Raw genomic sequence first — 26183 nt, forward strand, 5'->3', positions numbered from 1 at the left:
GTCTTCTTTTGTTTGGGCTATCATATAAAACATGGTCTCAGATTCTTTTTCATGTAAGTGTCATAATACAAAGCATTTCCTAATAATAAGACCTACTCAGAGGGCCTGGTGTGGTAATGCTTGCTTTAATCCCAGCCCTCTGGAGGCCAGAGGCATGTAGGTTTCTCTCTATGTGAGTTTCAGGCTAGGCTCAAACAAGCAGAGCAACAAAAACCAAAACAACAACACAAAACATTTTTTGTATCATTGAATAATAAAGACTAGGGGCTGGAGAGATGGTTAAGTGGTTAACGGCACTGACTGCTTTTCCAGAAGACCTGGGTTCAAATCCCAGCACCCACATGGCAATTCACAACTGTCTGTGACTCCAAGATCTGACTGACACTCTCATATAGATATACACGTAGGTAAAATACCAATGCACGTAAAATAAAGGTAAATAAATAAAAGTTTTTAAAAGAAGGGACTAGTTCATAAAGGGGTGGCTTGAAGGTAGAGCGTTTGCTTAACGTGTCTGGTATCTTAGGTTTGATCCACAGTCCTGCTAAACAAAGCCTTGGTCAATGCTAAATATAGTGTTGCAAAAATCTGCCTTCTAATTTAGATTCACTTTTCTAACAGAGAACTTGTTCAGACCTGCTCAAACCCAGAGCTGGAGATTGCTAAGCGTACATGTAGCATAAGGAGACGTATAGGCGATGGGGGGAGGGGGAGGCAGTGGGGAACTTGTGTGTGTATTTCGGAGGACATGGTACAGACAGTGAAATGATTTTATGGTAATTCCTTAACAGACCTCCTGGAGCTTTGCCCCTTGGCGTCTGTTCTTTCTGCTCTAAACACCAAAGAAGTCTGAGTCACAGTTACTCCCGTGGGTTCTCCTAAAGTGCATATGCTATCTTTGGTATCTGTAGGGGGTTGGATTTAGGACTCTCCCTCCATTCTGTGGTTGTTGAAGCCCCTTAGAAGGCAGTGCCACAACTGCACACGTACACATGTCCTCCTCATGTCCTTCCCATGTCCTTCAAATCATCTGTAGCTTATCTGTAGCACTCAATACAATGTCAACAGAGGTCGTATTGTTTAGGGGGTAGTGACAAAAGGACTCGCTCAAAACAGATGTAATTTGTAAAGAATTCTGGAGGGCAGGTGAGATGACTCAGTGGGTGAAGGTTTTTGCTAGTAAGTCTGACAAGCTAAGGTCCATCCTCAGACACCCATGGCTGAGGGAGAGAGCCAAAGTCCTACAGATTGGTGTCTGATTTCCACACCTTTGGCACGTGCTTAGGATACATGAGACCCTGTCTAACAACAAAACCGAAAACAGCTGAGTTCTCTTTTAATTGTGGATGTGAAGCCGGGAAGCCTGTGGATATGCAGAGTTGGCTGTCCTTCCCACCCACCCCCAACTGATCATCAATCTTAATTTATCCAGAGGCAGCAAAGCTCACCCTTGGAATTTTCCTGTTCCTTTCTTAGATACTCGGTACAAACTAGAGGGTCACACCGTCCTGTACATCCCTGCAGAGGCCATAAAGATGGACCCTGAGGTGGTGATAAAGGACAAAGAGCTGGTGCAGCGGCTGGAGAGTGAGTGGCAGGCATTGCCAAGTGTCTGGGGCCAGGGGGTAGGGGCGGGGAAAGCAGCCCCAGCTACTGATAGAAGAGCTGGTAAGGAGGGCCTTGTCCACTGCAGCCTCCATGATCCACTGGACGCGGCAGATCAAGGAAGTGCTGAGTGCTCAGGAGTCTGTGGAGACGGGAGATAACTTAGGCCCTTTGGAAGAGATCGAGTTCTGGCACAATCGCTGCATGGACCTGTCCGGCATCAGAAAGCAGCTGGTGAAGAAGGGCGTGAAGCACATCGAGTCCATCCTCTTCCTCGCTAAGTCATCCTACCTAGCACCCTTCAGGAAACTCGCCCAGCAGATCCAGGTTGAGTGGTTCAGAGGCCAGGAGCTTATCAAAAAGCGGGCAGTGGCTGGTGTGGGAGCAAGAGGAGGGAGGCAGGCAACTAATCACACATGGTGCACACAGGCCGAGCACTGTGGGCTTGGAGAAGACGTGAGTAGTGTGTAAAGGTCCCCGAGGAGCTTGACGTTTAGGTAAGAAGACATCCAATTAGTCAGCGAGGAGATGGTGGTCCCCTCAGTGAGCCCAGCACTCCAGCGCAGCTGAGAAAATGGGCTTTACCTAAAAGGGCCTTAGAGATTTGCACAGAGCCAAGGATAAGCCTGTGTGCAATTCAGTCAGAGTTTCAAAACAAACCTGTAAAACTTACATTTCCTATGACAAGCTGATTGTATTGGTGCTGGGTCCCCCAGGAGGTGAGTGATCTTCATCAGGACTGTTCTTCCCGGGTAGAAATTTCAGCCAGACATTGAGGGAGCTGAGATGTAATGAGCTGGAGAAGCCTAAAGCCCTCACTGAGACAGTAAGGGGACTTGGTGACCTTAGTGGATGTGGGAGGGGAGAGACGCCCAGGCAGTTAACCAACAGCTCTGAACATCTACTTTCTACAGAGTTCTTCATTTAATTGCACCAGGCACCAGACCTGGGTTCAGGGAACTCCCAGCCTGAAGCCTTCATAGGAAGTAGCACAGAAGGGCTGGGGACGGTGCTCACCTGGCAAAGTGCTTGCCTAGCTTGCAGGAAACCCTGGGGTCAATTTCCAACAGGGAATAAACTGGGCACAATGGTTTGAAACTATAATCTTAGCGCTCACAGGTGGAGGCAGGAGGCTCAGAAATTCAAGGTCATCCTTGACTACATAGTAAATTTGAAACTAGCTTAGGCTAAGTGAGATCCTGTCTCAAAAAAAAAAAAAAAAAAAAAAAAAAAAAAAGCAAGTTGAGGGCTTGAGAGACAGGTCAGTCAAGAGCATTAGATCCTCTTGCACAGGACCCAGGTTCAGTTCCCAGCACTCACATGGCAGCTCAGAACCGTCTATAACTCCAGTTCCAGAAGGTCCAACGCTCTCCTAGCTTCCTAAGGCACGTCACTTCCGGTGTAGACAAACATGCAGGCAAACATCCACATGCATATCTTTAAAAAGCAAGTGAATGTGCAAACTCTAGTCTTGAAATGACAATTCATGGAGAGGAGAGATTGAGGGAGGTTACCTGGGAGATGAAGATGGATAGAAAAACTGAATCTAGTTTGTTTTTTTTTGTTGTTGTTGTTGTTGTTTTTTGTTTTGGTGTGTGTGTTCTATACACATGTTCATGTGGGCGTGTGTACATACATGTGTGCACATGTGTGTGCATGTGTGTATGCACACGTGCAGGCCAGGGAGAACACTGGCTATCATCCTCAGTCGTTCTTCACTCTATTTTATTTTCGTTTTATTTTATTTCCTCTGGGTAGCCCTGGCTGTCCTGGAACTCTCTTTATAGGCCAGGCTGGCCTAGAACTCAGAGATCTTCCTGCCTCTGCCTCCTGAGTGCTGGGAACTTAATTTTTTTAAAAAAAGGATTTATTCATTTATTTTATGTGTATGGAAGGGTGTTTGGCCTGCATGTCTGTCTACCACATGCATGCAGTACCCAAGGAAGCCAGAAGGGGTCATTGGATCCCATGGACCTGGAGTTACAGATGGTTGTGAGCTGCCGCGTGGGCACCAGAACAGAACCTGTAGTTCCTCTACAAGAGCAGCCAGTGACCCTGACTTATTATTGGCTAGTGCCACTGGTCAGCAAGCTCCAGGGACCTGGCTTGTCTTTTCCCAGCAAGCCTGTGCTGGGATTAGGGACACAGGCCACTGTGCTCAGCTTTTACGTGGATGCTGGGAATCTGAATTCAGGTCCTCATGTCTGCACAACAGCAAGCCCTTGATCAACAGAGCCATCTCTCCAGGCCCCTAAATCTGTTTTTTTTTTCTCTCACGTGGATAACAGTACTTCTGGTTTCTCTTTCTGGCTAGGATGGCTCTCGACAAGCTCAGTCCAACCTGACTTTCTTGTCAATCCTGAGGGAACCCTACCAGGAGTTGGCCTTCATGAAGCCGAAGGACATCTCTGACAAGCTCCCTAAGCTCATCAGTCTTATCCGAATCATCTGGGTCAATTCCCCTCACTACAACACTCGGGAACGGCTGACTGCCCTGTTCCGGAAGGTGTGGATGCCAAGCATGAGGGGTGGGTCACCATGCCGGTGGAGCTCAGATTCCCTGGCAGATGTGCAGTGGAAAGGCACCAGTACTGGCTTACCTTTCAGACTTTAGAGATGGGCCTGGCTTCTGATTTCACTGAAGAACCTGAAGCAGGATACGGGTCTCTGAGAGAAAGTGTCAGTGAGCCCAGGAAGGGGCACAAAGATAGACTTCAGAGGGGAGACGGCCTCTCCTTTTTCAAGATGGAGTCTGCATTGGGGTTTGGGAAGGCTGATTCAGGAAGGAACTCGGTTCCTGGGCCATGTGTTACCAAGAGTGATCAAGACAGAGTTTGTACCGAGACAGAGGGCGGTAGAGGGGTTGCCGAAGCCAACTGGTCAGAGCAGTGTCACTATCGAGCTGGTCTGAGGGCAGAGCAAAGAGTTGGACAAGGAGCATCCCACGGAGTGTGCCTGGAGGGTCGAGATGCCTCAGGAGCCAGGAGCCCAAGGCCTGAGGCAGAGTTACAGAGGTCAGGAAACTGTGTGGTGGGAAGAAGGCTGAATGGAGGCCCTGTTCCCCCTTGCAGATGAGCAACGAGATCATCCGATTATGCTGTCACTCCATCTCTTTGGACCGGATCTTTGAGGGCTACGTCTCTTCCAGTAAAAAGGACCTGCAAGGCTGCATTTCCTGTTGTCACGCATGGAAAGAGCACTACCTGCGTGCTGTACAGATGCACACCCAGTAGGACGGGTCCCTAACATCATATATATAACACCCTTGACGCTCTCACACGGGAGGGACTCTTCGCATGCCTTCCCCTTTTGTGAACTATATTTTTTTCTAGACTGGGGTGTCTCTACACCCCCTCCCGCCCCCATCTGTTCAAATGCAGATGTTCTGGCTCCTAGCCCTGAGGTCTCCTTCTAGACTCTTCCAGGAACCTCAAGTGGCTTTCCCACGATCATACGGTCTGAAAGGCCACCTTCCAGAAGTTGGGACTGTGTCCTCTGATGTTCTGCTTGCCTCTGGTCTCTTCTCTCAGGGTTCAAGGAAACTACTCCTCGGGGTTTCCTTTTTAAATCCAGGCTCACACAGTTTGTGTGAGGACAGGCTGGTCCTCAGCGTCTCAGCTTTGGATTCAGCCCATCTTCTCCCTCACACAGGTTCTCCAATCGGGGCTGGGTTCTAGACCAGACAAGCATATTTGCTCAAGTTGATGCCTTTGTGCAGCGCTGCAAAGACCTTATTGAGGTAGGAAAGACTCAGGGTGGGAAAATCAAAAGCCAGTAGCAGAGCCTCGAGCCCCCTGTGAAGAGCCAAGCATATGGGTCTGAGGCTCCACTTAAGAGTCTAAACCCGGAAGTTGGCTTGTTGGCTCTCCCTGCATGATTGTGGGTCCTCTACCCACTGCCTCTTTTTTCTTGGCTTTTGCCAGGCATCTCGCATTTCATTCTGGAACCCAAATTCACCCCAGTATTCTCCACCCAGATGCCCTTTCTAGTTTTCATTGACATTTGAAGACAAATCAGAGGACTCAGAGGGCCTGGGTTCTTGGCAGGAACCTTCACCCTGACTTCTTTTTAGGTATGCGAATGTCAGTACCACTTTGCCCGTTGGGAAGACGGCAAGCAGGGTCCCCTTCCATGCTTCTTCGGTGCCCAGGGGCCACAGATTACACGGAACTTGCTAGAAATTGAGGACATCTTTCATAAGAATCTGCAAACGCTCCGAGCCGTGCGTGGAGGCATCCTGGATGTGAAGAACACCTCTTGGCACGAAGACTACAATAAGTGAGGGACTCGGGCTGCAACGGGGCCCAGGCTGGGAGGCTCCGGGCTCAGAGGAGACAATGGAAATGCCAGGATCTGGGGTGGCAGAGGCAGGAGGATTGCAAGTTGAAGACTATGGGAATAGCTTGAGGGTGGGAAGGGAAGAGAGGGCAATGGGGAGGGAGGTGTTTGCTTGGGTCCCAGGCTCCAGAGTGGATGCCTGTGTCTCCTTATCCATAAGTCTAAGGACTCCATCTCCTAGCACTGTGTAGAGTACAACAGCCCCCATGGTCTGTGGCTGAGGGAAGTTGATGCTCAGGGCATTAGGGGTGCAGTTGGGAGGCAGGCCAGGGCACTGATACTTCCCCATGCCCCTCTGACCTTGCAGATTCCGTGGGGGTATCAAGGACCTGGAGGTGATGACCCAGAACCTGATCGCCTCGGCCTTTGAGTTAGTCCGGGACGTAGAGCACGGAGTGCTGCTCTTGGACACTTTCCACAGGCTGGCTACTCGGGAGGTGCGACACCCCCACCTCCCGGGCCTGCCTGCACGTGTGTCCTTACCACCTCGTCCAGCCGCTGACTTTTCTTTTGTTCCGTCCTTCCGACTCCCTGGCTTCCATATCTCTGAAGAGTGTGCCTGTCGCTGTGTGTGGGTGCTGGGAAAGGTTCTTCTGGGACGAGAGACCAAGGGAACCCACCTCCAAGGAGCACGTCCTCTTGTTGCTTAGGCCATCATGCGAACCTATGAGAAGAAGGCCGTCGACCTCTACATGCTGTTCAACAGTGAGTTAGCCCTGGTGAACCGCGAGCTGAACAAGAAGTGGCCATACCTGGAGCCATACATGGCTCAGTATTCCGGACAGGCCCACTGGGTGCGGATCCTGCGGCGCCGCATCGACAGAGTCATGAACGTAAGCATCTGGCCTCCTCTGAACTCTGGTGAGCACGAAGTGTCCTGCTGGCTGTAGGCAGCCTGGGAGGGGCAGGGTGAACCCAGACAGCATCCTTAGGCCAGACTCAGTTATCCTGTCGAGCCATGGTTTGGTTTGCAGAGTTGGCAGGAGTGGCGGGTGGCACCGAGGTCATTTTTACATTTTGTATAACGATAGGGAGCAGACATAAGGTTGGCGTCTGGGAAGTTAGAGTAACAGAAACAAGGATATAACCGGGTGGATCTAGAGACCTGGACCAGCAAAATCCTGCTCTCTCTGGAAGAATGGGAACAAAAGAACAAGGAGAGGGAAGGACTTTTTTCTTGTTTGTTTGTTTGTTTTAGAGACAGGCTTTCTCTGTGTAGCCCTAACTGTCCTAGAACTTGATTTGTAGACCAGGCTAGTCTTGAACTCACAAAGATCCACCTGCCTCTGCCTCCTGAGTGCTGGTATAAAGGCTGCCTCCTCCTCAGCCACCATCACCTGGTGTGGGAGGAAGGATTTTAAAAAACAAACAATTTTTTGTGTTAGGCATGGCGGAGTCAGCTTGTCATCCTAGCACTTGGGGAGCTGAGGTGGGAGGGCTGAGTGCAGGCCAACCTGAGCTATCCAGTGAGAGGCCAACCTGACCTATCCAGTGAAGAAGCTGTCACTTAGTACAGTGAGAAGCTGTACCCTAGCCTTGGGGGGCAGGAAAGGGTGAAAGCTGTTGGAGCTCCTTATGTGCTATCCCTGATCTATTCTGAGAGAAAGTGAGGGAGTCTGCAGGTGACTGGGCTGAGGTCGGCCTGGAATGCCCCGAGCTAGAAGCCCCCAGGTCCTGTGTTTCTGTGACCGACCCTTTCCTCCAGCCGTTCTCTGGGACTCACACTGCCTCTCCTCATCACCCTCAGGGTTTGGTGTTCTCCCTCCCTCTCATCAGCCTCAGCCTCCTTCCCGGGGCTGAGGGGTGAGCAGGTACCCGTGAGAGTGCAGACATGTAGTAGGTCTGTATAAATGGGCTTCCCATCTGCCTCCCCCACCCCACCCAGTGCCTTTCTGGAGCCCACTTCCTGCCACATATTGGGACTGGAGAGGAGAGTGTACACACCTATCAGCAGATGGTCCAAGCCATTGATGAATTGGTTCGGAAAACCTTCCAAGAGTGGACAATGACACTGGACAAGGACTGCATTCGGCGACTGGACGTGTCACTGTTACGAATTAGCCAGGAGAAAGTGGGGATGCTGGATGTCAACTTTGACAAGTACAGGACCCGCCCTAGCACCTCCCCCCTGTCCTCGGTGCCAGTCTCCTCACTCTTCCAGGATCTTAACTCCTATCCTGGGTCCCTCTCCCATCCCTGTCTTTCCTGCTTTAATTGAGGCTGGGTTTCACCATGTAATTCAGGTTGGCTTTGAACTAGTGATCCTTTGGCCTCAGTATGATGCTAGGATTACAGTTGGGTTCCACCATACTCACCTGCCATCACTACTTCTTCCTTTTCTTCTTCTTCCTTCTTCTTCTTTCTTCTTCTTATTCCACCTCCTCCTCCTCCTCTTATTTACCCCCTGAGCTCGAGTTTCTTCTCTGTATACTCCTGGCTGTCCTGGAACTTGGCTATGTAGACTATGCTGGCTACAAAATCAGAGATCCACCACTTCTGCCTCCCTTCCTGAGTGCTGGGATTAAAGGCGTGCACCATTACCACCCACTTCTTAAATTTAGTTTTACCTACGTTGGGACTGAAGTCTTAAATTCAATCCTCAGTACTGAAAAAAAAAAAAATAGTTTTGCAGCTTATTTAAAGTAAGCAGCTGGGCAGTGGTGGCGCATGCCTTTAATCCCAGCATTTGGGAGGCAGAGGCAGGTGGATTTCTGAGTTCGAGGCCAGCCTGGTCTACAGAGTGAGTTCCAGGACAGCCAGGACTACACAGAGAAACCCTGTCTCGAAAAACCAAAAAAAAAAAAAAAAAAAAAAAAAAAAGTAAGCAAGCCAGCGGACTACAACCACGATTTTAACACTTTAACAATGTAACAATGTACTAAACTAGTGGTGTCACTATTCCGCCACTAGATGGCGGTGACAGACCAGCTAAGTCAGCTACCCCTGCTCTCCAATCTCAGCTTTCCTAAGACAGCACTCTCTGCCCCAGCTTTGAAACAATGACATTTCCCTTGTCCTTTTAAAAAGGTAACTAGCTCATTAATTATTAAGAATATACAGTGAGTTCTAGGTGTGGTGGCCCACTCTTAGAATCCCAGTATAGGAAACTGAGGCAGGAGAGTTTAAGGCCAGCCTGGCCTGTACTCCAAAGCAAAACAAAACAAACCCTCAAACTAGACAAACAGTGGGCACTGAGTACGCTATGTGCTAGGAACTGAGGCAGGCATGGAGGATGTCCCTGGCATCAAGGGGTCATGCTGTCATTCTCTCGAAAAAGGAGAAAGCTGGAGTGGTGAGGTATCTGAATCGGGGACATAGATCTGGTGATGTTTTCCTAGTCAGGACGCAGGTTTCTACATGATGTGTTGGGCTCTCCCTTGCCATCACCTGTGCCCTGTGTCGAGTGCTGATTCCCAAGCTCCCAGGCCATCAGTCTGGGGTTAGCCTTAACTCATAACATCCGTATTTGTTGGACAAAGGTGCAGAAGGGAGATGGAAGTCCAGGGACAAACAAGACTGTGTTCTGGACAACTGAAGGTGCCTGACCAGGGAGAGCTGACACACAGGAAGTGGAAGAGTCAAATTTGAGAGGCAGCAGGAGGAGGGAGGGGCAGGCTTTAGTAGGGGTTGGGGGTGCAGACACTAGAAGCCACACAGATGAGGAGCAGTTAAAGAACACTGTGTGAGGAAGAAGAGGTGTGGGTAAGTAGTCAGGGATAGGTGGGCATCAGCTTCGGTGAGGTTCTCAGTTTTGTAGCTTTGGCAAAAGGTAGGGGCCAAAAGAGCCATAAAATTGCCTCTTATGCCTGGAGAGATGGATCAGCAGAGGACCTGGGTTTGGTTCCCAGCCCCCACGTGGTAGCTCACAACCATCTGTAATTCCAGTTCCCAGGGACATGACACTTTTTTTCTAATCTCTGTCGGTACCAGGCACTCACATGATGCAATACATACATACATACATACATACATACATACATGCATACATACATGCAGGCAACACACATATATAAAATTGCCTGGCGTGGTGGCGCATGTCTCTAATCCCAGCACTTGGGAGGCAGAAGTAAGTGTTTCTCTATGAGTCCCAGGTTAGCATGGTCTCCATTGGGAGTTACAGGCCAGGCAAGTCATATAGCAAGACCCTGTCTCAAAAGCAACAAACAAGCCCAAAACTTGAAGTTTTAAGTGGCCTTGTATTGATTTGAGATTCTGAAGAAAAGGAACATTATTAGGTCATATTATAACTGATTATCTATGTACTATATAAGCAGATTTACAGCTAGTTATATATTTATATAGACAAATGGTTTTATTGGTTATAACATTTATGGGCACATAATAGGACTGAATACTGTTCCCCCAGCCTCCCACACAGACCAGACAGTCCTGGAACTTGATTTGTAGACCAGGCTGGCCTTGAACTCACAGAGTTCCACCTGCCTTTGCTTCCCAAGCCCTGAGACTAAAGGTGTGTGGCACCACCGCCCAAATGTTATTCTCTGTTAAGTTGGATACCCCAAAGGTGCTACAGAGCCCCCTAGTGGACAACCTTGGGCTAGCGTGAGTATGAGCACACTTGGCCACTATTTGTCTTTTTTCCATAAAATAAGAGAGCGTAGAGCTAGCGAAAGGCGCTTGCTACCTTGTGATGACCTCAGCTCCATCTCTTGAATTCAAGTGATGGGAAGAAAGCCGACTCCAACACACACACACACACACACTCACGTACACACACACACACGTACACGTGCACACACACCCACATTCACCCAGAGCCACACACACAAGCATGCATGCACGCACATGCGTACTAAATAAACCTATAAATCTGAAAATTTACATTTGTAATCAAATGCCATCAAAACTTTAAATAAAAATAAGGAATTATATTTCAAGCATACAATTTTCCTGTCTTAAGTTGATCGTGTCAGAGGTCTAGCCCCACACTGTAAAGTCAGTGCTTTCTCCATGGCTCCGCTTTCTAGAAGGTGATGAGATGCCCGTGTGGTTGGGATAGATGACTGCTTTAGTCACCTGCTGGACACAGGTTTTTCCTCCACTGCAGCTTAGTAATTTGTATGTGGGGTATGGTGGAGGTCAGAGGACAACTCGTGGGCGTCAGGATACTGCTTGTAGTCTGTGGGTCCTGGAATTGGAGCTCAGTGGTCAGGCTTGGTGACAAGGGCCTTCACAGCTGAGCCAAGTCCCTGACCCTGCCTGAAATGCCTTTTGCATTCTCTTTATATTAGTGTTTCATGAAAAAGCCTTGGGACATCATTTATGACCTTATTTATTATCATTTATCATTTATGGATTTATCTGAAAGCCAGACAATAGCCAAGCATTTCTTCCAAATAGAAGGCGGCTGTGTTTCTGTCCTTTGGCAGCTGTTTTCTGGAGAAATATAAGGTGCCTAACAATGCATTTGGTGATTTTAGGATAAAATTGCCTCAACTCAGTAAATAATAGATAAGAAAGAAGAGTCTGAGCTGATTAAACCTGTAGGAAAATTGGAGACAGTGTCGGCTCCCACGCTGATTAGCGGCCCTGGGAGTGCAGATAGCTTTATCAGGCTTACCCTTCATGGTAAGGTCTGGTGCCGACCTTGAAGCATCCTTTTGAAATGTCCCTGACAGTCCTCAGAATTACCTGGCTGTCAGGCCTGGGAGCCTTCCAGGTCCTAATGGGATTTATCCTGCCCCACAAGAGCCTTTCCCTCCTTATATCCCAAATATTTAAACGCTGAAGCCCAAATGGGCTTTTAGCACATTTTCTGGGCAGACCAGCTTCGTAGATTGCACTTAATGCAAATGTGTTCCAGGTGTCCCCTGAGCTTGGTTGAAAGAGCTGAGTTATCAGGCCTGTGGACCGGAGGGCGGGACTTCCCCAGACCAGCACAGGGCGCTGGTGCCCTGGTGCCCGCATGCTCACCACTTTTGTTCCTGATGTGTCGTTGTCCTCCTCCTTCCCGTCAGTACCATGTGTGCACTCTGGGCTGTCAGTACTGCCAGCCTCAGCTGCTCTTGCCTTACATTTATTACACCTTTGGGAATATATTATAAAATAGCTTTTTTTAAAAAAAGGAAGCCTTCAAGTGGAGTTTGAAGGGAGTTATATTTGTCAATAGAATTTGTGCTCTGGAAATTTATTAACAAAATTCTGTCAAGACTGAATATAATTTTTAAAAGTTTTTTTTTTTTTTTTTAAATAACTGTGCTCTTTAGAACAGCCTCAGGAGATAACTGTTCAAATTCATTCTGCTGACTGACAAAATTCAATAATTTACCTTCAAGTTATTTTTGAAAACCCTGTCGAGATGAGAAAAATTCAGGGCTATTTTGGTGTGTTACTGGCCAGTATTCTTGCTCCGCTGAGCTTGTCTGGGTAGTTGTAAACAGGGACAAATTCAACCTCTCCAGTTTGAAAGCTCGGGAGAATATATTTAGACTACCAGAAATGTCTCTGTATCTTCAAGCCCTCTACCCTCTCTGATGGCTGCAACAGTTTTTGGTGAAATTGACTTCAGCATGGATGGCCACTGTGTTACCTGCTAAGCCATGCAATTTTGTGTCAATACAGTGGGCCCCTTCAGCTGGAGCCTGAGATGTTCTTACTTGTTTTGAACCTCTCAAGAGGGAAAGACTCTACTCTCAGCTTTTACCACAGTGTATTGTTACAATGATTCAGCTGATCTCTTTCTCTGTCTATTTCCTTTTTTTTTTTTTTTTTTCCCCTTTTGAGACACCCTCAACTCTTTAGCCTAGGCTGGCCTAGAATTTGATGGCAATACTCCTGCTTCAGTGCCCTAAGTGTTGGGATTGTAGTAATGTGCCTCCAAGCCTGGCTGTGCCTAATTCTCAGATTGAGCTTCTCAGGGGTATGGATTCATAAGAAAAAAAAAAAAAAAAAAAAAAAAAAGCCAGGCGGTGGTGGCGCACACCTTTAATCCCAGCACTTGGGAGGCAGAGGCAGGCAGATTTCTGAGTTCGAGGCCAGCCTGGTCTACAGAGTGAGTTCCAGGACAGCCAGGGCTACACAGAGAAACCCTGTCTCAAAAAAAAAAAAAAAAAAAAAAAAAAAAAGCCACCCATGGTTTAACATCACCCAAGGTGTCTGTCCATCAGGGGTGTGGAAACTGTTGCACCTAGGTAAGGGGGCTGAGGTCCCTCCTTGCTTGCATGATATTTTTATCATTAGTAATTAATATTTAATTTTGTTAGCATACTGTTCACTGCTGTTAATTCCTATACATCAATACAATCCCCTCAGAAAACCCTTCCCCTCACCATCTAAATCCATGTGTTGTGGATCTCACATTCTCTCAGGCTGCTTCATTAGTGAGTGAAATTGTTTCAAGATCTGCTTCAGAAAAGTCTCATGGTATTTCCCCAAGTCTCTTTGACTATTTTTTAAAAATATTTACTTATTTATTTTATGTATAAAGTAATGAATACACTGTAGCTGTCTCCAGACACACCAGAAGAGGGCATCAGTCCCTTTTATGGATGCTTGTGAGCCACCATGTGGTGGCTGGGAATTGAACTCAGGACCTCTGGAAGAGCAGGCAGTGCTCTTAACCACTGAGCCACCTCTCCAGCCTGTCTGACTTTTTAAGTGTCCTAACACTGAACTTCAACCTTAGCCCTCTTATCATGTATTAATTAGTTAATCAATCGGCCAATCAATCAATCATTTCCTTTGACTTCCTCTTCGTGGGTTTCCATCTTTGTTTTGGTCAAGTACATCCTTTGGTGGTTGTCGAGGAAGTGACGCCTGGAGCTGAGCTCTGAGCTCTTGCACGGCCGGCAACCACTCTTGTCTGCCTTCATATTAGTCCTTCATATTAGTCCATTTGCCACGGTTACGGTTCCAGGTTGAAAAATCATTTTCCCTGACTTCTGCCTTTACCTCCTACTTCAAAGACATTCATTCAGTGTCTGGCGCCCCACTGTCGATTTGTAGTTCAGAGAGGCTTATTCATTTCGAAGAAATTTTAACAGCTTTATAAACAATGCCTATGTCAGCAAACATGTTCCCTGTTTAAAACACTCAAGAGACAGAAAAGCGTTTATCTTCCATGGTCTCTTAAAACATACAGCACAAATAAATGAGCTTTTGAAATAGTTTTATTCTTTAAATTATTCTCCTTTTAAGGTGAAAATAGAATTCTCTAGAAAGTTTAAGATGTGATATTATCTTTTATATCATTCATTGACTGTAGAATGGACAAAAAAGTATATATGTGTATGTATATATATATATAATATGTGTGTGTATGTGTGTGTGGTTTAATATGTGTGCATTTGTTTATAATGTGTGTGTATAATATATGTGTGTTTCGAGTCAGCACTTTGTGTGTGCAGGCAGGGTGGCCTTGTATTTCTTATGTTACTAAGGACGACCTTAATGTCCTGAGTCCTCTGCCTATACCACACACATGCTAGGATTAGAAGTGTCTGTCACCAGGTTGGTTGATTTTGTCCTTTACATTTAGGCCTTAAATCCGTTTGAAATTCACGGTGGTGTAGGAAGATGTTACGGAGCCAACCTCTGTTTTTTATGTTTTTAAATAGATTGAAAGGCAAGTTGACCTAATCTTGCTAATTTATTATTTTTCTACCCTGCTAGAGGGCCTTGTACATTCGAGGCAAGCACACTGCCACTAGCTAGAAACAGACATTTATTAAGTTGCTATATTTATAATAATAATAATAATAAACTCCTCCCAGCAAATCTCTATTTTTGGATTCACTCTTCTGGCTTATTCACGTGCAAGAACCAAACTGTTTTAATTATTGGCCTCATTTCTTTCTCTCTCTCTTTTTTTTCAATTTCTTAGCTATTTTTGATATGTATTTCTCATAAGAATTATTTAAACAATTTATTTCATTCCCAGAATAGTCACATTCCTATTTTTATTAGAATATGGGTTGGGTTAAATTTACAGGTTAGGTTTAGGAGAGTGAAAATCTCTCTGATTTTGAGTATTTCTGTACAAAGATGGCACGGTCCTTTCTTCTGTGACAAGGTCCATCTTATTATGATTTCTATAGCAAAGAATTTTTGTTTCCCCACCAGAATAGATTACAGATGATCTCAGAGCTGACATTAAATTAATAAACCATATACTTTGAGTAAAATTATCCAAAACACATCTTCAATAGTTACATCTTTTACTTAATTTCAGTGTATAAGAGCTAGACATCCAAATGTATACTAGTTTTTTCCTAGGGTTATAGAAGCCGGAGGATCAGGAGTTCAAGGTTATTCTTGGCTACATAGTGAGTTCAAGGCCAACTGGGGCTTCATGAGACACCATTTCAAAAAACAAAAAAAAATCACAAAACCCAAACCACTCCACTGTTTTTCAACAGAATTCATGCCAACAACACTGTACAAGCCTCACTGACATCTTAGAGACAGAGCACCCTGAGGTTTCCTGTGGGTCTCAGTTCAGTTCATGTTTCTTGAAGTTAAGAACATTTCATTCTGAAAAAGGAGAGGATCCTTTAAGGCATCCTTTCTGCCTGGATGCCAGTCAGGAGTATGTCAAATGGTGTGTGTGTGTGTGTGTGTGTGTGTGTGTGTGTGTGTGTGCGTGTGCATGCATGGATGTACACATCTGAGCCAAAAGGCAACCCAGTCCCAGAAATAATTTAGCAGCAAATATCCAGCTTGCTGCTGTCCTTGGTCATTTGACCTGACTGACCCTGTCCTCCAGTGCATACAACCTACTTTCACATGGATTTTGGTGGTGGTGGTGGTGGTGCTGTTTGTTTGTTTTCAAGACAGGGTTTCTCTGTGTAGCCCTGGCTGTCCTGGAATGATCTCTGTAGAGCAGGCTGTCCTTGAACTCACAGAGATCCACTTGTCTCCGTCTCCCCAGTCCTGGGATTAAAGGCGTGCACTACCACTGTCCGTCTTAAATTATTATTTTATGTGTATAAGTATTTGTATGTATGTGAGAAGGTCAGAAGAAGGGATGGAATCCCCTGGATTTGGAGTTACAGAGGGTTGTGAGCCGCCGTGTGAGTGCTGAGAATCGAATCTGGGTTCTCTGCAAGAGCAGCCAGTTTTCTTAACCCCTGAGCTGTCTCTTTTGCTCTAAGAATATGTTTTATTATAAAATATATCATACACACAGAGAGACATACTTAAAACTTGCATGTTTAGTGTAACAAGTAGCTACATAAAGCACACACGGCCTGCTCTGCTGCTTTGGTGGAGGAGAGAACGTTGCCCTCAGTCTAGAAGGCACTGGCTGAGTAGTGTAACCAGTACGAGTTGGTGATGATGTAAAAAAATGTTAGGTGTTTGTATAAGAATTGACATTCTGAGTTGAACATGATGTCATATGCCTGTAATTCCAGCGCTTAGGAGGCAGAGACAGGCAGACCTCTGTGAGTTCAAGGCCAGTCTGGCCTACAGAATGAGTTCCAGGACAGCCAGGACTCTGTCTTAAAAAAAGAAAGAAAAGGAAAAGGAGGAGGGGGAAGAGAAGGAAGAGAAAAAAAGAGGAAGAAGAGGAAGAGGAGGAGGAGGAAGAGGAGAATTGACTTTGTTGGTCTGTGTTGAAAAGTCAGAAAATGGTTCGAGGCCAGCCTGGTCTACAGAGTGAGTTCCAGGACAGCCAGGGCTACACAGAGAAACTCTGTCTCAAAAAAACAAAAACAAACAAACAAACAAAAAAAAAAGTCAGAAAATGTAGCCTTATGAAGTCCACATCCCTATACGGTGACAACTGGTGACTCTAGCCCTTTAAGATGGAATATATTTACTAGTTTTAGGCAAATTTCTATCACCATTTATCATGGCATTGGAGTTACGTAGTCTTTGGATAGAACTGAGTTTTGCTTTACAAAACCAAAAGTTAGTTAGTGGTAGGTAGGGCGTTAGAAAGTTGAGATTATGGGAGGACATGCACGTGGCCTTTGGACCAAGCATAGATATGGGTGGTGCTTTTCCTTGGTGCTCTTGCCATGTGTTGTCTTCCTGCCTGATGTTTTCCCATGTGCTGTTCTTCCTGGGATGCTCCTCTTCCTGGGGTGCTCCTCTTCCTGGGGTGCTCCTCTTCCTTAGAGGCTGCTCTTCCCTGAGACAGGAGCTCCAAGTTTGACAATGATTCCTCTTGTCTGAGGACACACTGAGCTGGAGACGCCTGTGGGACAAGCTGGGGAGACCTGGGAACTGATCGGCTTTTAGAGGCAACTGAAGCCACTGGTTTCAGTTACTCACCCTGGGAGAGTGACTAGAAATGAAGAAACTTCAGGGGTCCTCATTTAAGTGGGCTATGGAGGCAACAGATTCTTTCTTGTACTCTAGTGAGAGGATCCCAAGACACCTCAGAAAGGACAATTCCCATTGAAAAGAAGATCAAAGGAGAGAACTTGGGGAAAGGCTGGGTCCAAGGAAAGTGAAGCATTCACCGTAACATCAAAACCTACAGAGAGGGGCTGGAGAAGCAGCTGAGTAGTTGAGTGCTGGCTGCTCTTCCAGAGAACCTGAGTTCCAGAGCACCCATGTGGCGGTTCACAATGTCTGCAGCTGTAGGTCTAGGGATCCAGTGCCTTCTTCTGGCCCCAGAAGTGGTATGTGGATATGCAAGTAAAACAGCCATACACACAAACTAAAATTAACAATAATTTAAAAAAGCCTACACAGAAGTCAGGGACAATAAGACCAAGAAGCCATGACATCTCATTGGATGTAGGTAGCTGTGGGAGTTCTTGGTGAGTCAGGAGGCAGGACTGGGAGAAGAAAGGAAGCGAAAGTGGCCTTTCCAGAGCAATTCCTTAAAGATGCAGGCTCTGAGGGGAGGGCCAAGGACGTACCTGCAGGATGCAGCAGCCAAGAGAAGGTTGTTTTTATTATTATTTGAGACTGTGGAATTTTGGCCATATTCCAATGGTGGGAGGGAACTCCTATGCTGAGGGAACTCCTATGTTGGTGTGGCAGAGCTTGAGAGTGTGTCAGAGTGTGTCAGAGTGTGTCTGAGTGTGTCTGAGTGTGTCTGAGAGAAGACAGAGCCCCAGGGAGCATTAGTACAGAGAGCAGCAACTCTGAGGTCATAAACCTGAAGAGAGCCCAGTCCGAAGAGAGGTCAATTCAGTCTGTAGCAGGAAGCGGAAGCTGCTCTCAGGTGATGGCTTTCTGCTGGGGAGAGAAGACTAGCTTTGAGAGGAGTGGGATTTACAGACAGTGATTGAAGAGATATTTAATTGTCAAAGTTTTTTTCCCATTCTTGTAGGCTGCCGCTTTGAACAAATGATGCTGACATTGCTGATATGGAAAGTTTTTATTTTAGTGAGGTCCCAATTATGAACCGTTGATCTTAGTGACTTTGGTATTGGTGCTGTTCAGAAAAGCCTTTCTTGAGTTCAAGCCTATCAGGCACTTCCTGTTGTGTCAGAGTTGGGGTATCTGGTCGACCAGCTTTGGAGTTGAGCTTTGTTCTGGACGGAGACATGTGGATCTGTTTCATTCCTCTTGCTGAAGCTCTTCAGTTTGACCAGCACCGTGGTTGAAGATGGTATCTTTTCTCCAGTTTTTTTTCTTCTTCTTACTAAAAATCAGCTGTCAGCTAGATGTGGAGACAGCAATGCTCTTTTAATTCCAGCACCTGAGAGACAGAGGCAGGTGTATCTCTATAAGTTCAAGGCTGGCCTGGTTCTACATAGTAAGTTCTAGGACAGCCAGGGCTACACTGAGAAACCCTGTCTCAAACAAAAACTAAGAAACAAACAAACCAATCAGCTGTCTGTAGGTTTGGAGTTAAGTCCAGGTCTTCAATTTTACTCCGTTGGTCAATGTGTCTGTTCTCACACAGATACCACAGTGTGTTTTGTCAGGATCTCTCTGGGATCCGACCCGAGATCTGGAGGAAGGAGTAAGAGAGTAACTGGGAAGCACACAGGATGTAGCCTGGAGAGCCAGGCTGGCTGGTCGGACTAATCTGTGATCCTCCTCAGCATCACTCAGCTTCGGTCACACGACAGCATGGAGGATAATAGATTTCACCTACACCCCAACCCCTGGCCTCGAACCTGAGACGTAGATCAGATCTGTCCCCAGACTGGCTTCAATATGTCTGCCTTTGCCTCCCGAGTGCTGGGATTAAAAGCATGCACTAACATGCCTGGCTTGTGCAGGAGTTTTTGTGAGATGTTTAGACTGAAGGACAAGAGTGGGGACTGGCAAGAAAGTGGTTGAGGTGGGGGCTGGGCCTGCAGGCTGTGGCTCAATGCAGTTGAGAGAGGGTATGGGCTGCTTAGCACAGAGCCTGGCTTCCATCCCCAGCACAGACCACAAACAAAAACCTGAAATAAAGGGCAGACAGGCCCATGGCGGAAGTGAGTGGGGAGGAAGTAAATGAGGTCGCCTGAAGGATTTTGTGAGGTCAGAGAACAGGTGGTTTGGATAATCTTGAAGCAGCTGGGCGCAGGAAGTTTTAGACCTGAGGAAGGGTCCCTGGGTGTGGCAGGACAGAGGCAGGTGGAAGAGGCCAGGGATGCTGGGAATTGGGCTGCAGGCTCCAGGATACCACTAATAAATGAAATTAATTATTATTTTTAACACAGCATTCCCTTTAGCACACAATCACCATACAATTGTTAATGGGGCACTTTCTATTTTGTCTCTGTAGACACCCTTCTCTACCTTATACCTCTGTGTCCTTCCTGTCTTCTGAGAGGTCTCAGTCCATTTTACCTTGTTCTCATCTGGATTTCTGAGTGTTTCTGCTGTCATTTGGAACTTTGAGTGTGAACCAAACACTCAACAAAAAGGGAACACACTGTGTACTCTGAGGGAACATGGGAAACAGCAGAGCTGCCACCAATGCGCTCAGAGAAATGAGAATCCGTAAGACAAAAACGGGATGCTGAGGGAAAGAACACAGGCATTGCTCTCACAGCCAGCTGAGCAGGGCGGCGTGTCTGTGATAACTGCACTCGGGAGATGGAGGCTGGAATACCAGTTCAAGGTCATCCTTGGTGCATTCAAGGCCAGCCTGGGTAGCCTGAGATCCTCTCAAAACACCAAAGCAAGCAAACAAGATCCCTTGCCTGTGAGAAAAAGAATAGAAAGGCTCTTTCGACATCCTATTTACATTCATCTTGTAGGAAAGGATCTGGAAGCTGATTGGAAGCTTGGGAAGAAGTAGGCGGGGCTTGTCAACAATAAATGTTGCCTGTCAACGGGGCAGCTATTTGGAGGAGTATTCCCAAAGTCTTCATTCATAGACATTTCCTCCCAGGTTGGTCAGAGGCCACAGAAAGGAATCTTCCAAACAGGGTACTTTCTTGGTGTACTGCACGCCTGCACATACATACTGCTGTCTATTGCCAGAATGTGTGTGTGTGTGTGTGTGTGTGTGTGTGTGTGTGTGTGTGTGTGTGCGCGCGCGCGCGCACAAGCATGTGTCTCACTGAACAAGAATGCTAGGGTCTTAACCCTGAGCTTGTGAAGGGCCGTGTACATCCTGTGCACTCTCAGTATACTATCTGCTTCCTGGCCCAGGGTCCCCAGTCATCTCCTGGTTCTCCTTGAGCTGTCCTCATTAGCCAACAAGGCTTCAGCACGTTGCTGTTACCACAGAATAACCCCCTCTCTGTAGAGTCCGGGGGAGGACACAGGGAAGCTGCTTCTTGAATTCTCCACTGGTCTTCCTGTTTGAATCTCACTTTCCAAGTTCCTTCTGTTGAGTCTCCTTGAACCTGCAGTCCCTGGGGCTTTTAGAGAGCTGGTAGTTCCCCGAGCTCCTGGGCTGTCACTCTTGCCCATTTAGGAGTCCCCTTCTGTTCCCAGCCCAGGTCATCTGCTGCTCAGCTTCCAGGACTTAAACTGTTTCCCCTGTACCTGTGGCCACTTGCCCCAGACGCCCAGAAATTCCCGAAGCTGCTGTGCTCATGGTTTGAGGAAGGAGCAAATAGTGTTTCGTCCAGTCTGCCTCTGTCACCTGGAAGGCCTATTTCATTTCTGTCATTTCCTTCTGTGCCCCCTCCCGGCCCCTAATCCTCTCTGCGCCATTGGCAGTACCCTGAGCTGCTCTGCTTTCTCCCTCAGGGCGCTTCTGACCCTCTTTGTGGAGATCGACTACTGGGAGCGGCTGCTGTTCGAGACACCCCACTATGTGATGAACGTGGCGGAGCGCGCCGAGGACCTGCGCATTCTCCGGGAGAACCTGCTGCTTGTGGCTCGAGACTACAACAGGTGGGCTCCGTCCTCAGCCCAGCCTTGTGTTCACCGCGGCTGCCTGACACTGAAGCTTCCCACCCATCACGTTTCTTCATCCTGAAAAATGACTTCCCATTTCCTGCTCTTCCGTCGCCCCAGCTAGTTCTACCCTTAAAGGAATGAGGGGGGGGGGGCTAGAAGTAACCAAATTCATTGCTCACAATTCTGGAAGCTCTGGAGGTCCAAGATCAAGGCTGAGGGGGTAGGGGGCGGGGAGATCCAGTTTCAGGTGAAGTTCTCTGCCTCCTGACTTCTAAATGGCCACCCTTCCAGTGTCGACCGGGGTACAATGAGACAGGAGCTGTATTAGGTCTCTTACTGAAGACACCAACCCCATTCATGACAGCTTCACCCTTCCCAATGTCTGTAATACCACAGCAGAAGTTAAAGATTTTAACAGACAGATTTTGGGAAGGCACAACCATACAGGCCTTTCTTACCTCAGTGAAAGTCCAAGGGGATGGAAACATGTAGTTTTGTTTGACTGTCTAGAAAGGCTATATTCAGTGTGGTAGCCTTTAGCTGCATGCCGGCATTCCCATTTCAATTACGGAATTAAAAAGTTCCCCACTGGCACACATCACTTTTCAAGCTCTGCTTGACTAGTGTTGGATGACACACTTTACATTTTCACTGACTTATTTAATGTGTATGGGTGTTTTCTCTGTGCACTACACAGGCCTGGTGCCTGAGGAGGCCAGAAGGGATCAGAGTTACAGATGGTTGTGAATCACCATGTAGGGGCTGGGAACTGAGCCAGAGTCCTTAGCAAAAACAAATGCTCTTAACTGTCCAGCCACCTCTCCAGCCACGGTGTGCAAGTGGAGGCCAGAGGACAACTCGTGAGAGAGTCAGTTCTCTCCTTCCACTCTGTGGGTTCCAGGAATTGAACTCAGGTCATCTGACTTGACTTAACGGCAAGTGCCTCTAACCACTGAGAAACCCCACCAGTCCCTGGCCAGCACACTGTATATAACACATGCACTATTGCAGTTTCTTTCGGGAGCTCCAGGCTAAGATGCTAGCTTCAGAGCCTGCCAAGTTTCCTGGCACGAGGAGCCGCCTTCGCAGTTTTCTCTCCCAGCTACCAGTCTTCCCTCATTCACAGGATCATTGCCATGCTGTCCCCAGATGAGCAGGCCCTGTTCAAAGAGCGGATCCGATTCCTGGATAAGAAGATCCACCCAGGACTGAAGAAGCTCAACTGGGCCCTAAAAGGGGCCAGCGCCTTCTTCATCACTGAATGCCGCATCCATGCCAGCAAGGTAGGCCGTGGCCAGCACACGCTGAAGGTCTGTAGGTCTGTGAGGCTGGTGGAAGGCGGACACATGGGTAATCAACACCCGGGGCTTGGGTGATGGCAGGAGCCCTAGGAAGTATTACAAAATAAATTAAATATGTTGGGGGAGAGGTCCCTCCTCCCTAAAATTTGGTGTTGGGATTTGATCCCGATATCTTATGCATGCTAGGCAAGTATTTTCTCGCTGAAGGAGAGGGATTTTTTTTTTCTTTTTCAATGTTGGAAACTCTGGCAGGAGGCTAAGTGGGAGAGTAGAATCAGGTCCATATGAGGTGCCCCACGGTTCAAGGGGATATGTGTCATAGAAGGTGCCGCCTGTGACCCTGGCATGGGCCTGACCCCAGGTACAGATGATTGTGAACGACTTCAAGGCCTCCACCCTGACCATCGGCTGGAAGGCCCAGGAGATGTCAGAGCTGCTGCTGGTACGTATCACCGGCAAACAGGTGTACAGGGACCTGGAGTTTGAGGAGGCCCAAAGAGAGCACCGGATGGCTGTACAACGGAAGCTGGTGAGCCTGCACCAGGATGTGGTAAACATCATGACCAACTCCTACGAGGTGTTCAAGAGCGATGGCCCCGAGGTAGGCATCCTGTGACCAGGGAAGCCTACATGCATGCCCTCCTCCCCTGCTACTGTGGCCCTCTCACTAACTGTGGTTTTCAGATATCCGACGCTGGTCCCAAATTCAGCTCACCTTCAGTATTTCAGGTCTCTTCTTGCAGCATCTGGGATCTTGCCTCTCTTTCTTTAAAGATTTATTTTTATGTTACCTGTACATAGGTGCACCATGTGTGTGCCTGCTACAGTCAGAGGTCAGAGGAAGGCATCAGGTTCCCTGGAACTAGAGTTACAGATGGTTACGAGCTGCCATGTGGGTGCTGGGAACTGAACCTGGGTCCTCTGCAAGAGTGGCCAGTGCTCTAACCACTGAGAAGTCCCACCCCACCTGACCCTGCATTTCTGTAGCTGTCTTTCTCTTGCTCACATTGGCCTGTGCTCAGTTCCCAGGCCCTGCGCTGGTCGCTCCAGAGGAACCTCTCTCTCCTCTTCCCCCAGATTCAGCAGCAGTGGTTGCTCTACACCATACGGCTGGATCACATGATGGAGGACGCCTTGCGCCTGAATGTGAAGTGGTCACTGCTAGAACTTTCCAAGGCCATCAACGGGGATGGGAAGACCACTCCAAACCCGCTCTTCAGAGTCCTTGTCATTTTACAGAATGATGTGCAGGGAGGTGGAGCACAGGTAAGGACCGCCGAGCCTCTGATACCTCAAAAACTATCACACCCCAGTCCTCAGTTTCTTTTAATTATTTTTAAAAGAAATTTTAATTTTTTAAAAAGTATTTATTATATTTGATGTATGTGAGTACACTGTAGCTGTCTTCAGACACACCAGAAGAGGTGTGTCAGATCCCATTACAGATGGTTGTGAGCCACCATGTGGTTGCTGGGAATTGAACTCAGGACCTCTGGAAGAGCAGTCAGTGCTCTTAACCACTGAGCCATCTCTCCAGCCTGAAATTTTAATTTTTAAAAATTAAAATATAATCACAATATTTCTCCACTTCTCTTTCCTCTTCCCAATGCCTTCCATATTCTTACTTTGCTCTCTCTCAAATTCATGACCCCTTTAACTATTATATATGTGTGTGTACGTGTATGTATATAATTATCTATAAACAGACTCAACAGGTTATATATATCTATGCATTATATATGCATATATTATATATACACATATAATAAATAGTCTGTCTAGTGTGGTTTGTATGTCTATGTTTTTATGGTGGACCCTTTGGTACTGGATAACCAATTGAAGAATTCATTCTTTTTTTTTTTTTTTTAAGTTATTTATTTTATGTATGGGAGTACCCTGTCACTCTCTTTAGACACATCAGAAGAGGGCATCAGATTGCAGGGAATTGAACTCAGGACCTCTTAAGGCTAAGTTCCTTCTTTAAATATGAATGGGTGTTTTGCCTGTATGCATGTATGATGTGTGTATGTAGAGGCCGGAGAATTTTTTAGAATTGGAGTTACAGATGGTTGTGAGCCACCATGTGGGTACTAGGAATTGAACCCAGGTCCTCTGGAAGAGCAGCCAGTGCTCTAACCACTGAGCCATCTCTCCAGCACCTCTTCCTCCCTACTGTTAAAGGCCACCATCCTCCTCAGCCTGCAGGCCCAGCTCTGAGGTGTTGAGCCTCAGAGGCCTTGAGGCATGTGTCTCAGGCGCACAAGCTGCACTTAGCCCCTCTGTGCTCTCTCCGGCAGGTGGAATTCTCCCCCACTCTGCAGACCCTGGCGAGTGTCGTCAATGACATCGGCAGCCACCTCTTCTCCACCATCTCCGTCTTCCGCCACCTCCCTGATATCCTCACCAAACGCAAGATGAATCGAGAACCCATTCATGTACTTGTGGGTGAGTGGGTTTAGGGAAGCACACAGTAGGCGAGCTGTGGGGAGAGATGGGGTATTTCCCTCATGCTGGGCCAGTGGTCTCTGTGGCTGGTGGGAAACCCAGCCAAGGGGTCACTGAAGAAGGCGCAGGAACAGGGAGGAGACTTGAGATTACGTGACTGATACCTGTGGGTTGTGAAAACTGGACTGGGGGCTGAGCAAGGATAAGTTTGAGACTTAAAGAGGCCTTGATTCCCATGGGACAGACCTCTGATCCTATGCAAGAGATACTGGGCCATACTTGCATTGCTGCCTCCTGGGTTCGTTCGTTCTTTCTTTCTTTCTTCCTTCCTTCTTTCCTTTCTTTCTTTCTTTCTTTCTTTCTTTCTTTCTTTCTTTCTTTCTTTCTCTTCTCCTTTCTTCCTTCTTTCCTTCCTTTCTTCTTTCTTTTTTTTTCTCTTCCCCCAAAACAGGGTTTCTCTGTGTAGCCCTGGGCATCCTGGAACTCTCTTTGTAGACTAGGCTGACCTTGAACTCATAAGAGATCTGCCTGCCTCTGCCTCCAAAGTGTGGGGATTGAAGTTATCGCCACCACAGCCCTGCTCTTTTTTAAAATTCATTTATCATTATTGTATGTGTATGGGTGTTTTGCCTGAATGTGTGTCTGTGCACCATGGGTGTGCCAGTGCCTGCCAAAGCCAGAAAAAATGCCTTGGATCCCCTGGAACTAAAGTTACAGATAGTAGTGAGCCTCCCTGTGGGTGCTGGGATCAGAATGCAGGTCCTCTTAACCACTGAGCCAGCTCTCCAGTCCCTCCCCTCTGTTTTCCAATGCTCATGTTTGAGCACATGTATTTGTGGAAACACGTGGAGTGGAAAGTCGTGGGCTGGGTGGGTGTCAGTGAGAAGCATCTTTCATGGTCCTTTGTAGAGCGAGATGAGGACATCAGGAAGATCCAGGCCCAGATCAGCAGTGGTATGACTAACAACGCAAGCCTGCTGCAGAATTACCTCAAGACCTGGGACATGTATCGGGAGATCTGGGAGATCAACAAGGACTCCTTTATTCGTCGCTACCAGCGCCTCAACCCCCCTGTCTCCTCTTTTGATGCTGACATTGCCCGGTGAGTGAGGGAAGGGAAGCATGCATATCTACAAGAGCTCACTGGAGGAGGAGACTGGGGCCCAGAGACCTGGGAAAGGGGCCTGGTGAGCAGCAGGCACAGACATCGTGGGCCCTGGACCACAGGAAAAGAACACCGGAGAGATCCAGAAAGAGCTGGACAAAGTTTAGGGA

General features: G+C 47.3%; 1 protein-coding gene across 6 annotated transcripts in view; it reads left to right on the forward strand.

Annotated features, from left to right (window-relative positions):
- The window catches only part of Dnah2 (dynein axonemal heavy chain 2), a 121417-nt gene that overhangs the window by 23436 nt on the left and 71798 nt on the right, over positions 1-26183 (forward strand). For 5 of the 6 annotated variants that reach the window (XR_013111242.1, XM_076936524.1, XM_076936526.1 and 2 more), the window contains exons 6-20: positions 1477-1587; positions 1694-1932; positions 3920-4111; positions 4677-4834; positions 5257-5344; positions 5678-5883; positions 6251-6380; positions 6594-6776; positions 7829-8043; positions 21010-21156; positions 22289-22445; positions 22825-23064; positions 23541-23729; positions 24761-24908; positions 25818-26010. Coding sequence is in view for 5 of the 6 variants with exons in the window: in XM_076936524.1 (XP_076792639.1) it covers positions 1477-1587; positions 1694-1932; positions 3920-4111; positions 4677-4834; positions 5257-5344; positions 5678-5883; positions 6251-6380; positions 6594-6776; positions 7829-8043; positions 21010-21156; positions 22289-22445; positions 22825-23064; positions 23541-23729; positions 24761-24908; positions 25818-26010 (2596 nt within the window). In the remaining variant the exon portion in view is untranslated. Of the gene's footprint in view, positions 1-1476; positions 1588-1693; positions 1933-3919; positions 4134-4676; positions 4835-5256; positions 5345-5677; positions 5884-6250; positions 6381-6593; positions 6777-7828; positions 8044-21009; positions 21157-22288; positions 22446-22824; positions 23065-23540; positions 23730-24760; positions 24909-25817; positions 26011-26183 lie in introns of all 6 variants that reach the window. The other variant, XM_076936528.1, reaches the window with a different exon arrangement.

Source organism: Arvicanthis niloticus, chromosome 6, assembly GCF_011762505.2.
Source record: "Arvicanthis niloticus isolate mArvNil1 chromosome 6, mArvNil1.pat.X, whole genome shotgun sequence".
NCBI classification, from domain to species: Eukaryota; Metazoa; Chordata; class Mammalia; order Rodentia; family Muridae; genus Arvicanthis; species Arvicanthis niloticus.